The sequence below is a fragment of the Opisthocomus hoazin genome, chromosome 1 (genome assembly GCF_030867145.1).
Source record: "Opisthocomus hoazin isolate bOpiHoa1 chromosome 1, bOpiHoa1.hap1, whole genome shotgun sequence".
Classification (NCBI taxonomy): domain Eukaryota; kingdom Metazoa; phylum Chordata; class Aves; order Opisthocomiformes; family Opisthocomidae; genus Opisthocomus; species Opisthocomus hoazin.
Window position 1 is genome coordinate 35,886,721 of NC_134414.1, and position 16,491 is coordinate 35,903,211.

The following is a 16,491-nucleotide window of genomic DNA, read 5'->3' on the forward strand; positions in this document are numbered from 1 at the left end:
GTGGTGTCTAGCAGGTCAGGAAAGGAGAGAGTGAAGCATGTAGGAAGGTCACCTCCAAAGTCAGAAGGATAAAGAGATCAGACTGAAACCCAGACTCTGCAATTTAATGTTGGGTTTGGACTGAGCAATACATCTCCCAGGCTGTCGTCCTGCCAAGGCGCACAGTGCCCAGACACCCATGGTTTCCCACAAGCATTTCCCTCTCACCTCGGCAGCTTGGGCTGAAAGCAAAGTGGACAAACCAGAAAGCTAGCACTGCTGCAGCCAGTTTTTATGTCAAGTTGATCCTATCATCGTGCTAACCTTATGCAGCTGCACCAGTTGCTAGAGCATTACAGTCCTGCGAGTATTATGGTGATGCCACTAGAGCCGCTAATTGCGCAAAATCTGGATCCTAATGATGGTTTAACCTATGGCCTTTTGCCACATTCTATTTGTGTGTTACAGAATTAATGGTCTTGGAAATAAGACCTACAGTCTCCAGACATCAGCAACCAGCAGGTGAGTGAGGTTCATCAAGTACCTCTTGCAGGTGGACTTGTTCCTCCTCTCTCTGGCTGCATCCGTACTGCTAAATAACGCTGTTGAGGACCCGCTCCACGGTTTGAGGCCAGGTAGGGCAGCAGACCTTGCCTGGATGAGACCACTGCAAACTCAAATTAAAGGCATTATGCTGGTCGAGAGCCCTCAGGTGCAAAAGCAGAAGAAAGACCTGGATCCACATCTGCACACCGGACCGCGCTGTTGAGCTTTTGCTCATAAGTGAAGCTGTGTGCACGGCTGGCTGTGGCAGCTCGGCAGATGTAGGGTCCCTTGTCAAGCTGGTGCTAAGTCGTGTGCTGAAATGCAATAAGCGGGTGCTGCGTGGGGGTCTCGGGACATGAACGATATGGGCAATAAAAAATTTCGCAAAAGCATTGCCACGAATGTGAACTCACGCTCTCAGCAGCAGTGACCTCCAGAAGCACAGAGCACTCATTTTCATCCTTCTGCACAAATATTGCTGGTGGGGACCTGCTGCTCAGAAGGTCAAGTGTAGAAAGCGAGATGGGCACAGATGCGCATGGGGATTTGGGCACTGCATATGTCCCATGTTCACCCTTGAGAATAGTCCTATCTTTGCAAGAACGACAACCCTTTTTGTATACCAGCCCAGTGGCCAAGATGTATATTTAGGTTGAAGGTGTCCCCCTGCACCTCTGGGATCAGGGACACCTCTCTGGACCCTCAGGAAGGCAGCTGGGTCTCAGGGGGGCTGGGTCATGGCACCACCAGAGCCCCAAGGCTGGATGGCAGGGGTGAGGGGTGCCTTCTCTGCTGCCCACAGATGCGGTTGTGGTCCCCAAGCTACACATTCAGTGAAGTCAATCAGCCAAACAGAAAAAATCCCAGGAGATTTAGGTAGCAATAATAAATGTATATAATGAGCACCTTATGCTCATTTAAGGCTTTGCTGGCAGAATACTTGCACTGATAACGTGCAGACTGAAATTGCTAGTATAAAGTGTTTGTGCAGCTACCAACTACTTCCAAATCAGGAAGAAATAAATAATAAATAACTGGATGCTCACAGTTACTTTGAGCACAGAGAAAATGATACATTTAAGCAAATCAATTCACTCACTTGTCCTAAGTCTGTCTCAAAATATTCTCAAAGAGTCTCTCAGCACTGCAAAAATTATCTCCTGTTCTCATTTACAAGCAAATGCTAAGTACGGAGAGATACATCTTCCTCCCATCTTTAATGTTTTTGGGGGTGTTGTGTTGTCAGCTGTTCCAGCATTCACAATATCCCACATATTTTTCGCCTCCTTTTTTTTTTTTTTTTTTTTTTTTTTAACGCACAGGCTCTCTGCAGTCTGGCAGAGCCAGTATTGCAGTATTGATTCGGGAAGAAGCAGTTGTGACAACCCAGTCCCAGGCTGAAGCCTGCGCTTTACAGGGGCTGCTCTGTCCAGAGCACAAGCCTCACCCCTAGCGCCAGGCTCATGTTTAAAAAGAGGCAAAGCAAAGAAAGAAAAGCTACTTTTATCTATTCTGCTTTGAAAGGAAAAAGGATTACCAAGGCTAAATAAGCCATCTGAGTACTTAGCTAGCAAGCCTAAATAGCACCCTGATAGGAAGTTCTGGCAGAGAGCTAATTAAATTAACCCTCTTTGATTTATTAACAAGCAGAGCAACATATCACACGGGATTGTCCCATGAAATGAATGTGCTTTCTGACTCCCTTGGCTGCTTTGGCGCAGTCACCTCCCAGAAAACCCGGTTATGGGGACTCAAGTTTAATGAGACTCAATGGCTCGAAAAGGATCCCTGCCCACCAACAGAGATATACACACTGGTAATAATACACAAAAGCATGTGATTTTCCTTGCACTTCCTAATTCCTTTTTAATGCCTAGGACAATCTAATGGCTAATTAGTAATTTCCTGCCCACCAATATGCAGATGAATGACAAGCAAAAGCCTTCTGCATGTTTAATTATTCTGTTGATTTAGAAGCCACTTTTCCCTCAGTGCAAGTTTCTTTCTGTGTGTGCTCTCATGCATCATGTATTTCATTATTTTTAGAAGCATGCTCTGTGCCTTTTTATGCTCTCATAGTTCCAGCATCCAGTAATTACTGTGTTTTGTGTGCAACAGACCTGATCCGCTGGCGAGTGTAAATGAGGAAAACATCGCTGAGTTTAAATAGAGTTATTCCAGGTTACAGGGAGACCTGAGACCTGACCTCTCCTATTTTTAGTGGTGGGGGGAAATGTTGATTTTGTGCTGGGACCCTTGTGAAGTAGCAGAACATAAAATTTAGAAAACTTCAGAGCAGTGAAAGTCCAAATCAAAGCCTGCAGATGCACAGACGTGAGTCTATTTATATAGCGAGCGCTACTTCTGCTTAACCCCTGCAAGGAACTGTAGCTCTGCATATTTGGTTTTTCTCCTGAGCTGCTTCGCTCAGTAAATCACAGTCTGCTAAATCTATTTTTTCTACTTTCTAACACTTTCGCTGGTGGGCTTCTTGCCCATGCCTTATGTTTATCTTTGGTATCCGGGCGCTCTTTTGTTAAATTAAGGCAATTAATAAATGGAGACGTTCAGCAATCAATTTTGCCTGCATATCTCCCCAGCCTTACATATGACTGGCTGTAATCACAAGATAAATGCAATGTGCTGATGTATGGTAATGTTCAATAATACATTCTCCGCCCGGCTCAATTCATCAGGGAGTTTCTGGAGGGGAGGCATCCGTTATTGGCTGTCTCCGGACCTCAAGGATAACACTTCTGTCCTTTCCATTGGCCACCCCGCTGCTGCAAGCCTCTTCCCGTCTTATTTTGATGATGAATATGAAGGCATGCTAAGCCGTGCCGGAGTGTAGCTCTCGCCGACTGCACTCCCTCCCCGGGCTCAAGCACTCAGGGGCTCCCTCGCTGCTTCCCCTGCCCACTGCCAGCAGCAACAGCAGCAGCAGCAACGCCAAAAGTTGTGATGCTTTTCTTCACCCAGTGCTTTGGGGCTGTGTTAGATCTTATTCACCTGCGGTTTCAGCACTACAAGGCAAAGAGGGTTTTCTCCGCTGCCGGGCAACTTGTCTGCGTCGTCAACCCAACGCACAGCCTGAAGGTGAGTTAAAAATATTTCTTCTCTTCTGACATCTTCTCGTCTTCCCTCTCCATCACCACCACTGGTGTTTCTCCGCAGGGAATGAAACGATGCTCTGGCAGCAAGGGGAGAGGGCTGTTAACGTATTGCAGCCCTGGCAGAGAGGAGGTTTGCATTGTCTGCCTGCATGATTCCCTTCGGAGCGAAAGGAAAGCAACCCGCCGCTCCGAGCGACCGCGGGAAGTCGCTGCTCCCCCCCTCCCCTGCAAAGTTTCTTCATCCCTTTCACCTATGTAATGAGTACGCGTGTTGCAAGCATCTGGAAAAAGATGATTGGAAAAGTTAGTTGGATGAATTAACGTCCCTTTTTGGTGGAAGGACGATGGGTGGTCTCCCAGGCTGACACTCGAGCTCGGTCGGCTGCTGAGAGAGAGGGGGAGCAGCAGTACAGGGGTCTCTGACCGATAGTCCTGTTTGCTTTTGGGGGAAAAATGCTTTTTCTGACTCCTGAGGGGAGTCTGAAGGTGTTTCTCTGGCGCTGAATGTGTCCTTAAGCTGTTTGCAAGGTGAATCCATTTTAGGCAGGAGAATACATTTGCCTTAATGCAAAACTATTTATAGTCCCCATAAAATGTTTCTCTTACTCACACGGTCCTGAGTTTTCACTGACAAAGTGTCAACAGCTCCATCTATGCCACAGCCTGAATGTTTGTACATAGAGCAAGAGAAGCAGGGGGAGAAAGCGACTGGGAGACTTGAATTACTTTATTACGGTGGTGAATGACCAACTTTAATGAAGTGACTCCTGTTTTGCTGGAAGTCCTTGTGGACCGGACTTGCGATGCTGCTCCGCTAGCCCAACACAAGCTCAGAAATGAAATTGATTCAGGACAAGTTATCTTTGGCTCTGCTGGGGTCCCCGCAAGGAACTCTGAGGGGCTGCAGGGAGCATCCTTCCCCAGCTGCAGGCCCCCGAGAGGTCCTCCGACAGGGTAAATCCCTCTTCGGAGCGGCATCCTCCCCCCAAAAAAACAGATTTCACAGAGTTATATTTCCAGTCTCGGGCAGCACTCAGGCAGGCAGAGGTTGTTTCTAGCTGGGCACCAGTTCCAGGAGGATTTCCCTGCAAGGCTGTGCGCAGCCCAGTGAGTACTGCCGGTTGGGGCAGATGCTCCCAGGAGACGGACACCTCGGGGTGCGGGCTCGACTCTCCCGGCGTTCTGCTCCTCCGCTGACACAAGCTATTTAAAAACCCCACAGCCTTGTCATTATCTGAAAGGATCTGGCTGTCCAAACAGATAAAAGAAGTAGCTGTGTTCCTAAGTGCACGGGGAGATTTTGTAAATGAATGCTTCTGTGCTCAACCCCTTTTAGGTGACAGTCTCCTGATACTTCCAACTATAATTTTAATTACTAAAAAAAAAAAGGGCGGAAAAAAGGTTGTTGAAGGTCACAGTACTATTTCAGTGCCAATGGCACTGTCTGATGAAGTCCCACAAGCACACAGAGAGGCGTCCACTGGCTGCTTCACTGGTTTCTAGGACTAGACCTGAATTTATCAGTTCAGGTCCTCTTGAGCTGCAGATTTGCGATTGTGGGAGCTGCAGCATTTTACCTTTGAATGTACCAAAAAAAGTTGATGCTTCCGTTCCTTTCTGTTAAACACAGAGCACATTTTAGTGTATTAAAATTCCTCACAGCCAAGCTCTTCACTGCTCAGACCCAAAGCCCAGTAGAGAGATGAGTAATCTTGGTACTGTCTTGGCAGCTCTTGAAAGTAGAGACTGGATGCAAAACTCTCTTGGAAACAAATGGAAGCCTCTAGGAAAACATCTAAAGTGTCAGTGAAGCCCCAGTGAGAATCATCTTGATCTCGGTGGGAATTGCTCCTGTGAGAGGATAGCAGTGGGAACCCAAGGGCATATGTTTCCACACGGGCCTGCTGAGACATCAGGTAGATGAGACAAGCTGACAAGAAACCTCCTTGCTCTGAAAAACACCACTGACTGTAAAGTGAAATATGCTTTGAAGGTGCTCCAAGTTACCCAGCTCACATCCAGCTGTGTAAATATGGTGGGCTTTAGCACTGATCCGCTCTTGAGGTCTTCAGTTTGGTTTCCCACCAGCTCTGTAAGGAAAGTGTCACTGCTTCATGCCAGCACCCAGAAGAGACGTGTGGGTCAGACCCCTTTATGCCCAGCACAGCATCAAGGGCTCCCATCCTGCAGCACCAGCGAGTGGCAAGAGCCTGTGGGCCAATGTCAGCGGTCTCCAAGCCAGACACCTCGCCCCACTGCTCTTACCTGGTGGTGGAGAAGAGGTCACCTCCAGCTGGCAAGGCACCTAGCCCAAAAACTGGTGTCAAAGAGAAGCCAGATGAACTTGTTTCTTGGTGTGCCTGTTTCTCCCCTGGGGAAGAGCAGGAAGATTATGGTTGCTCCCTCCAGCCCAGATGCCTGGCATGGAGACTTCTGAAGCTGGGACAGGAAAATCCCCCCAAAACTGTCCTGTATGCTGAACAACACCTGAGAGACTGTCAAAAATGAAGGGGCTGAACGTATTCCTCCATGGTGGTTTGCAGTATTATGAGCTCTTTGATGTTTCATAGTCTACTATTTCTAGCTGGGTCATTTCAACTGTAACATTTTGTTGACAGCCCCCAAATCTATCTTAGCAATTGACAAGTGGAGTGAAAACTGTATTAAGGTTCGCGGTCGATGAATACAAGTCTGCTAGGAAACAAGGGCTAGGTGCAATGTTGTTTCTCTCCCTTCCCTTCAAGGCTTAAATGTTTCTGCTTACTCCGAAATTGTAAGCTCTTTGCAAAGGGATTATTTTACTCCATATTTCCACAGCACCCAGGCGAGGGAGCTCCTGGCTGATTGGTGCAAATGATAAATGACAGGTATCATATTCTGGTGTGATTATGCACGTTGACACCCCTCACATAGGTCATGTCCTCAATCAGTGCCAACGTGCATGACTGTTAAAGTCAAATCGCAGCAGGACCTCCATTCTCACTCCTCCCATCCACGGGAGTGCTCAGGGGTAGTGATGGGATCCAGCCCACCCTGTGGACCCATGGTTGGTGATCACCTATGTGTGTCAGTGATTTGGCATCACGTAAAGCACTCAGCGAGCAGCAGAGCGCAGAGGAGCCTTGGTACCCTCCAGGGAAAGGTTTCACCAGTTTCTGCTGTTACAGACCCATAGCTAGACCAAGGCGGGGGGTCTCCGGTGAGGTTATATCAGCACACTGTCACTGCAGTAACAGCCCAGACCTGTGACCGTGACCAGGGCCCAGCACTTAGCTCTTCCTTTAGGAGAGGTCCGGCGTTTGGCAGAGGAGCGCACGCTTAGAAAGAAATCCGTGTCTTTCTTCCCACTGAAAGGCTCATTAACTAGAAGGCTGATGAGCGATTCAGTGTATCTTAAAGGAGAAGATGGTAAGAGTGTCAGCGCAGGCACCTCTATTGATCTGCTGCTATTTTCCCTGTGCACGACAGGCTGACACAGGCAGCTCTGAACAAGGAAAGACGATTTTGCAGCCATCACCCTCCTTTTTGCCTCTTTGGCAGGGGTATGAATAGGATGGGGGGGAGGTGTTTTGGAGGCTCTTTGTGCTTCTTGCTGCTTTCTGCTCTTTGTCCTCCCACAAGGTTTCCCAGGCATGGCAGCAGCTCCTTACGATGTGGTGCTACGCTGGGATCAAAATTCGCTTGCCAAGAAGAGAAAATCATATATTTACTGCACTTCTACAGGTCACCTTCATTCTTGATTGCATTATATGCATTACCTTGTGACCCATCTTCCTTCAAGCCTACGGTTGTCCTGATGTCTCCCCTTGGAGAAGCACAGCCAGGCAACAGAGCTCTCCAGCTAAGTGGCTGCTCCCTCCAAGGCCGTATTAATTAGAGGAGCACCGCTTATGCTGCTGGCTGCAGGCCCCAGCGTGCAGGGAAAGTTTTAAGGCGCTCTGTGTGCATGGAAGAAATGAGCACTGTTTGCTGGTCCCTGTGGGGTTGAGGCTTAGTGAATTCCTCTGCATTTTTCCCCTGTTAATAGAAATTCTCCCCGGCACTGCTAGTTGCACCCCACCGAGAAGGTAAAGATAGGCAGCTGTGTCCTTGCTCCTTAGCTGGCATCAGTCCCTGCCCCAAAAAACAGCTGTACGTGGCAGGGGACTTCAGTGCAATCACAGCCCATCCGGGTGCTGTGTACGGCTGGGTAAAACATCCTCTTCATTCAAGGAGTTACTAGCTTTTTACACGCAACTTTAACTCTTTGGAGAGTGTGAAAACATTCTTGTAAAGAGTAAAAAGGTGGGTTTACAACGTTCTTGTAAAAAACACCCTTCTCCATCTCTGCAGGAACTCGTTGAACTACAGAAAAGCAGATTTAAAGGAGGGCATAAATAGTTCAACCTTATATTGGTCATAGCATGGTTTACAGGGCCAAGGTGTCTTCCAGCTATTTTTTAAAGCAACAAGAAAATATGCTCTGAGTTACGGAAAGGATTTCAATCCTGTTATAACAGTTTGGCTCTGTGCGCAGTAGCCAGCCAAATAGCGTTGTAATCCACTTTATCCCCAGCAGGATTAAAGTGTTATGGTGCATTATACCCCCACGAGATTTATATATTTTTTTGGTGCAAGGGTGGAGAGAGACTCTGAAACCTGCTGCTATCAATTCCTAGCCATCCTCCACCACTGTCTCAGCCCCAGCACCCTCAAATCTCCTGTTCAGGGCTGTGATCTGGGGAGCCTGAGTGGTGTTTGGCCCCAGGGTCCAGCAGAATCGTGACAGCCATGGCTAGAGGGGCTGCAAAACTCCCTGCTGCCTGCAAACCCAGGCTCCTGGCAAGGCACCTCAGTCCCACCCCAGCTACGGGTCAGGGCTGTGTGAGCACAGGGCACTGCAGAATTCCAAATCCTTTCATAGGAATGCAGATGGCAGCAAGCAGTGCTGCTTCTGCTTGAAGGGGTTTCAGTGGGAAAAACTGTAGGCCAAGCTGACCATGAGAACCCCGGGAGCCTCCGTCTGTGCGTCCACAGCCGCCTGCAGATGTGACCGTGATGATGCTCTGCAAAGGGGAGGCAAAACACGCTGCAGCAGCTCTCCCGGGGGCTCTCCATCTGCTGATGCCACTGCCTGGTCCCAGGAGCACCCCTCTCCCTTAGACCATTAACCTTGAGCCCACAGACCCACACACCTGCACAGCCCATGGGGCCACAGAGCGGGGTGGCATGGGCTTCGCTCCAAGCATGCCGCAAAGCAGGGCAGCTCTGAGCTTCAGCGTGGTGTCCCAGAATAACATCTATGGCATCTCCTCAGAGGAGGGAGAGGGAGGGAAAGAGCTACAGTCCCAGAAATTTCTGTGTTACTATGCTTTGCCTTCCTTCTCCCCACCTATTGCCCCAAATCCACTGCAGAATATTAATCACCACTGTTAACTGGTGCTGCCTGTCATGCTACAGCTCTAGAGATGGGATAGAGTGGGCAAGCATTGAGTCCCTTCCTACAAATGTTTGATTTTGAGGGTGAATTTCAATAATGAATCCGACCTGTTTGCAGGACATTTTAAGTCAGATGTTAACAATGGAAAACAGTGCTGTTATTATAATATTAGAGAAATGCCTCTCCTCTCGACGGGGTGTTGGACAGCAGGATGAGGAGCAGCCATCAGACACGGCCACATATCGCTGTCTTATCCACTTACTCTGATACTGCTCAGTATTTCAAGAATTTCCCAGTGCAGCCCTTTGCGTTAGACATAAGGGCCCAGAAACCTCCCTCCGGAGAAGCACTGCCCCAAAACTGTTGCTGTGGCTAACACACAGAGCGCGGAGGAAGGAGGGACCTTTTAATATAAGCCTTGATTACATGAAATGAGTCTCCTTCTCTGGAGATACTCAAGACCCACCTGGATGAGGTCCTGTACAGCCTGCTGTAGGTGACCTTGTTTTGGCGGGGCGGTTGGACTAGATGACCCACAGAGGTCCCTTCCAACCCCTCCCATTCTGTGACTCTGTGAGTGGTGAGGTCTCAACCTGGTTCCCAGCAGACGTAAGCCACCCCTGGACATTTGTCACAATTAGCATTAATTAGCACAGGCTGCTGGTTGCCTCAGTAGAGAAGCCAAGCACTGAGTGTGATCCTGAAAGGCTCAGATGTTAAAAAGTCCCAGGCCAGGTTCCCAAGTGCTGAGAATTTTGCCCCAAAGTCAGAATTTACGGAGCCTATAAATTCTTGTTTAACTATCAAGATTCTCTCCCAGCATCAAAGACCTCCCAGCACATTTAGCTGAGGGACACTTGGAAACTTCCTTTTTTTCTGAGACACAATCTGAGGTTCTTAAATAACCAAAAAAATTCAGTTTAAAGGAAGCACAACAGATCCCGAGAGTTTCAACAAGGTTTTCGACATGGTCTCCCATAACATCCTGCTAGGGAAGCTCAGGAAGTGGGGGCTGGATGAGTGGACAGTGAGGTGGATAGAGAACTGGCTGAATGGCAGAACTCAGAGGGTTGTCATCAGCGGCACTGAGTCTAGTTGGAGGCTGGTAACTAGTGGTGTCCACCAGGGGTCAGTACTGGGCCCAGTCTTGTTTAACTTCTTCATCAATGACCTGGATGAAGAGTTAGAATGTACCCTCAGCAAGTTTGCTGATGACACCAAACTGGGAGGTGTGGTAGATACACCAGAAGGCTGTGCTGCCATTCAGCGTGACCTGGACAAGCTGGAAAGTTGGGCAGAGAGGAACCTGATGAGGTTGAACAAGGGCAGGTGCAGCGTCTTGCACCTGGGCAGGAACAACCCCATCCATCAGTACAGGCTTGGGGTGGACCTGCTGGAGAGCAGCTCTGTGGAGAGGGACCTGGGTGTCCTGGTGGACGACAGGTTAACCATGAGCCAGCAGTGTGCCCTGGCTGCCAAGAAGGCCAATGGGATCCTGGGATGCATTAGGAGGAGTGTGGCCAGCAGGTCGAGGGAGGTTCTCCTTCCCCTCTACACTGCCCTAGTGAGGCCCCATCTGGTGTACTTTGTCCAGTTCTGGGCTCCCCACTTCAAGAAAGATGAGGAGCTACTGGAGAGAGTCCAGCGGAGGGCTACGAGGATGATGAGGGGGCTGGAACATCTCTCCTACGAGGAGAGGCTGAGGGAGCTGGGCTTGTTCAGCCTGAAGAGCAGGCTGAGAGGGGACCTTATAAATGTTTATAAATATCTGAAGGGTGGGTGTCAGGAGGATGGGGCCAGACTCTTTTCAGTGAAGCCCAGCGACAGGACAAGGGGCAAAGGGCACAAACTGAAGCATAGGAAGTTCCGTCTGAACACGAGGAAGAACTTCTTCCCTCTGAGGGTGACGGAGCACTGGACCAGGCTGCCCAGGGAGGTTGTGGAGTCTCCTTCTCTAGAGATATTCAAGACCCGCCTGGACAAGGTCCTGTGCAGCCTGCTGTAGGTGACCCTGCTTTGGCAGGAGGGTTGGACTAGATGACCCACAGAGGTCCCTTCCAACCCCTACCATTCCATGATTCTGTGATTCTGTGAGTTCCGGTAAAGCAAGCGAAAGGAGCTGCTGTGGCTGCGCTGTGTTTCCCTGGGGCTTTGGCACTTCCTAAGCCGCAGAAAGCCCGTACTCCTTGTCCTGCCTGGCTCAGAGCTGTGACAGTGGGTGTACTCCCCAGCACCCCCAAAGCCTTTCCCATCACAACGGGCAATCAGAATCCCTCAGCCTGGGGCAGAAAAGGGTAAAACAGTGAATCCTGTTACAATTTCTTGGGAAGGAGTATGTGTGGGGGGACTGTTTTAGCCCGCTTTGCCGGGGACTGAGACAGTGAGTAGTGTGAGAGACACAGCCACCCTCTTCTGGCTGCAGGAGGCTGAGGTGCTGAGGACTGCTGCTCCCCCAGCATGTTGGGAGCAATGACCACAGGGGTGATGACTGTGACAGACTGCCCTCAGCATCTCTCGGTAGCATTGGCACTGGCACACATGGCACGGCACAGTGCGGCACAGAGCTGTGGTCCACCTTGAAGCTGCTGGAGGTGGGTCCCAAGAGGTACATGTGCCACCAAAAAGGAGTGAATTCCTTTAAAGAGCTGAACACGATTTAGATAATACAACGTGCTCACTTGTAGTGTGATTTCTGCAACAGAGGCAAGCATCGCTGAGCCACCGTGTTCACCAGATCTGGGTCCAGCGTCTGATAGAACTGAGGAGAGCCTGGGCCTGAGCTCTCCACTTGGGTCTGGCTGAACATGGCAGCAACTTCCCAGCCCACCTCTGTATACACATGCTGCATTTGGAAATGAAAAGCAAGGATGAAGAGACATTAAATGCCTTATCAGATTGCATTATTTTTCTTTCTTTCCATACTTTGCCTCTTTTCCTTCAATACCTTTTTTTCTGTGCTATTGTTCCTCCTCATCCTGCCCATTCCCTGCTACACCAAAGTCTTAGAGCAAAGGACTCTCATCATCCGTTGTTCAACAACATAATTTTTGCCTTTTTTTTTTTTTACTCCACTGAGGGGAAAGCATGACTAATTTCACTGCAACTATGGCTGTCTTATTTTCCTCTAAGCTCCTCCAGAAGAAAACACAATCATTCGATCCTCATGCTGTTCAGTGCCACTAACTTACCTATTGACAGACGAAGTCCCGCTTTGAAACGATCTCCAGCAAGACAAGGAGAGCTACAAAAATCAGTGAAATGTTGCTGTTACCACTCGCCGTTGCAGCTGGCGAGGAAATGAAGTACTTTACGTGCCTGCAAAACCTTATTGCTGTTGGGCACTGGATCAGGACTCAAGAAGGCAGGTCTGGCTGGAGCTGGCATAGACACCCACTGTCCGCTCAGCACGGTGAGCCACGATCACGATCCATTCACCAGTGCTGGCAAAAAAGAATATCTTCACTCTGCTTCACTGTGGCAGTGCAAATTCACTTTCAGCAGGCATTTAAGTTGCAGTCTGGGATGTGCACCGCCAAAGTAGACAAGTGTCCCTTCTGCTTTCCTTGCTGCAGGAATAAGTGGCTGGGCAGGGCGGTGGCCCCAGCTGGTTTTCACAACCTCCCATGAAGCTCTTTCCCATAGGGATTACTGAGGGCTGCACTGAATGGCAAAATTTCAGCGGCGCATGGAGTTGTCCTGAAAATTGCTCTGGGTGACCTACTGCTAATAGCCACCTGCAATACTCCTGCTCGGGTCTCCCACAGCGTTCTCCGAAGAGCATTCTGGCACTGCTGATGAGTTCCCTGACACATCTGCAGTGTACAATTTGAAGCACTTTTATTTATTTAGAGGCATTTCTGAGCATCTTGCGTAACATTAATGGGTTTATCTTTAGCTCTCCCCTTTACTCTCAGCAACAACATGAAAATGTCACTGGGGGAGAACAGCAGAGACCTCTGAGAGCTTTGTATGTTTATTTGGTGTGCTTTTTTTAAAAGCAAGAAATGTTTGAAACAACTTTGGAAAATAATTAACTAGTTATTTCCAGACCAGATGCAGTGCTTTCAGTTCTAGTCTTTTCTTCCAGAGCAATTTCGTTCTGAGCTGATCCAAACTGAATTCACTTTTCCTTTCAGACTGGCCTCCCCACTAAGAAGTAAGTCATTTGCACAGCTTTAGTGATGCTACCAGTATTTTACACATAGAAATATTAAGCTCCAGAGTGGCTGGTGAATTGCCAGTCAGCTCCTGGGAAATGCGTGGCAGAGAAGAGGCACAGGTCCTTGTGAATATCTCAAACACAATATCACACACTCTTTCACATCAAGTGCCAGCTGAAATGAAAAGAGAAACAGAGAAATGGAGCATAAATGAGACAGAAAAAGATAAAATCAGTAACCTCCCCTTGTGCAGAAGACAAACACTACAGATGAGCAAGGACGCGGCTGCTGTGAAGCAGAAAACCACATCAGCAGAGGATGAATTCTTCCACTCTTAGGGACTGCCATGTGGAAAATAAGCAATGCAGTAAGTGTGAAAATGGAGTAAATATCCACCACACAAGGATTACGTAGGGCAGCTGGGTTAAGGAGACGGTTAGGGTCACCTTCAGGCTTTGCAGGAATGAGAGGCTGCAATGGAGATGGCAGGATGGCAGCAAGTGCGGTGATCACGGTAGTGCCCTGAACTCAGCAAGGCCACTCAGGGGTTCAGTGTCAAGCATGCGCACAGATTCAAAATTACGTAAGTTCTGCAGGATCAAATGACGTATGTTCTGCAGGATCAGACCCTTATTCCGACATACTTATTCTAAAAATTATCAAACTTGATCCAGCAAAAGACCATATGGAAAATCCTGCTGGACTCCAGCAAATTTATCCATCTCTTCTGAAAAGCCCAAAGTGGATTGAAGACGTTTTCCTTTTCAGTAGGGAAGTGAGCCTGGATGTCTTTCTGCTGCATTGCAACATCTGCTCAGGTGAGGAAGCTTGGCTGCACGCAGGGATGTGTTATCTCTGCTGGTTGGACCCCCATGGTATGAAAAGACACATTACAGACCAGTGGGGCCAGGCTGACTTGTGGGGCAGTACTGTGAGTTCCCTCTTGTACTGTATGAGAGCTGAGGACATCTCTGAGGTGCAACATCTTCTGGAATCTAGGATCAGTGAGACGAATTGTCCTCAAAGGAAGACTGTCTTGCTTGCCACTGACCATCAAGGAAGCCAGAAGAGTAGCTTGGGATGGATATGTCACTTTTATCGAGCTGAAGTTAGATGAAATGAACTCCACCAATAACCTACAGTTCCTTTGACTTTTGCAAAAGAAAAGCCAGTCAGGATGATTGTCTCCTTAAGATAAATCCAGGAAGTTTGGGCACAGTAACGCCGAATATTGTATTCACTACAATCGCCTTTCCACTCCCCAAAAGCAAGCTTTGAGGGAGATTTCAGGTGTAGTAAAAAAGGTCTGGCAACACAACTGAAGGGTGAGAGGTTTCAGTTTATTTCTACTGGAAGGAACTTCTCATCAAGTAGGGGATAACTTTGTGGACTTACAACAGAAAGTTTCAGGCAAAGCGAGTGAATAGACCATAGCTGCTGTCACCATTGCCAGGCAACACAGAGGGACAAAGGGGTCCTGGTGGACAAGATTAAATTGAACCAGCAATGTACCCTCATGGCAAAGGCCAATCTAGGCTGTGTTAGCAGGACTGTAACCAGCAGAAGGGTAATTTGTGAGACCACCTCCAGAGCACCAAGCCCCATCTGGGCTCCCCACCACAAGAAAGCCACTGACATAGAGGGGCACCAAGCTGGTCGGGAGGCTGGAACACAAGATGGAAGAAGAGAGGCTGAGGGCTGCACTTGCTCAGCCTGGAGAAGAGAATTGCTGTCTACAATTAACTAATGGGACTGTATAGAGAAAACAGAGCCAGATTCTTCCCACAGATGTATGCTAGAAGGACAACAGTGACCAGATATAAGCTGAAACAAGGGATATTTTTACTAGATACGAGGCAAAAAGTCCTTCTCGTGGGAGTGGTGAGACACTAGCCCAGGCTGCCCGGAGAGACCCTGCCATCTGTGACCTCTGAGATTTTAAAAATTTGGTGGGGCCCCGAGCAATCTGACCTATCTTTTCAGCTGACTGTCCTTCAAGCAGGGGTCGGACAATACAGTTCCCAGAGGTCCTTTCCCATCTGAATTGTTCTGACTCTACAATCCTGTATAAAATCAGAGCTTGGTGTGCAAGGAGGGATGCAGCAGTATAAGGGTCTCTAGAGCAATCATCAAATGTTTGCATCAACAACGACCAAGCCAAATCATATGTAAATGACATATCTGAAAAGAATGAAGAAGGCAGACAGATAGATATGCGGGACACACTCAAGAATCCAAGGATTAGCACAGAACACTGACACCAGTGAAAAAGTATGAGCTATACCGGTTACGCGACTATCTGGTAACTCATCAGAAATACAAATGCTTATGGTAGTCCAAAACCCATGGCTGTTACCAGCTAATGAAATCAGTCTGGATTGGGAATAGGGTCACTGTGGCAGATGAGGGATGGCAAAAAAGAGTAAGACATACTTCCAAATATGCTTTGGGATAAGAACCCTTATTGGTAATTAACAATACAAAATAAACTCTGAAGGGGAGAGTGCAGACCGTTCAACATCTATCTGCAAAAACTTTGCACCGTGGCACAAGGGTAAACATGTTCCTAAAGAGTGCTGAGTGGAGCAAATAACATGGAGCAAGTCACGTGGAGCAAACAATCCGCTCGGACCAATCTGCCTTTTGTTCTCCTTATGGGATGGCTGCCAGCAGAACAAACTTTCCCTGGGTTTATTCAATTAACTGCTTCATGATTACCTTCCCCCGACAGCAGTATTCCTAATGCTTCAGACCCGCTTTTGGCGTGCGAGCTGTGTTAATTAGCTGTGCAAAGAGGTACGAAGCAGAGAGACTACTTAGGTAGTGTCGTTTCTGCTCCCTGCCTGGATTCTGGGTCTGATCCCAGGCTCGATGGGATTTTTTTCTATTTATCTTTGATCAGTGAAAGCCAGAGGTGCTACACAGATTTTGGTGACTTAGGATGAGATAGCATCACTAGAGGTGAAGCAATGCTGATTTACCTGGGCTTTTTAAGCCAGCTCGTGGTTTGCACTATGAAAGTCTGCAAGTTACCTGTTTTTTGTTGAGGCAGCCTAAAATATTGCCATCCCACATGACTTGGTCCCCTAAAAGCTGTCATTGCCCTGGTGCAGAGGCAACAGAGGGGGACATAAGCCTGCCCCTCACGCCACCCCCAACCCATTTCACAGGATTTTGTGGGTTTATTAAAAGAGTTTGCCATAGTATCCTAGACTAAAGAAGCAGCTGAAATGCAGGCACGTGTTCCCCTTTGTTGCCTTGGCTGGGGGAACGT

At 48.3% G+C, this 16,491-nt stretch overlaps 1 protein-coding gene across 1 annotated transcript in view; it reads left to right on the forward strand.

Moving 5' to 3' along the window:
* The first annotated feature begins 3,308 nt into the window (after positions 1-3,308).
* SIAH3 (siah E3 ubiquitin protein ligase family member 3) overlaps positions 3,309-16,491 on the forward strand; it is a 56,340-nt gene continuing 43,157 nt past the window's right edge. The window contains exon 1 of the mRNA XM_009942798.2: positions 3,309-3,621. Coding sequence (XP_009941100.1) covers positions 3,487-3,621 — 135 coding nt within the window. The 5' untranslated portion in view covers positions 3,309-3,486. The remainder of the gene's footprint in view (positions 3,622-16,491) is intronic.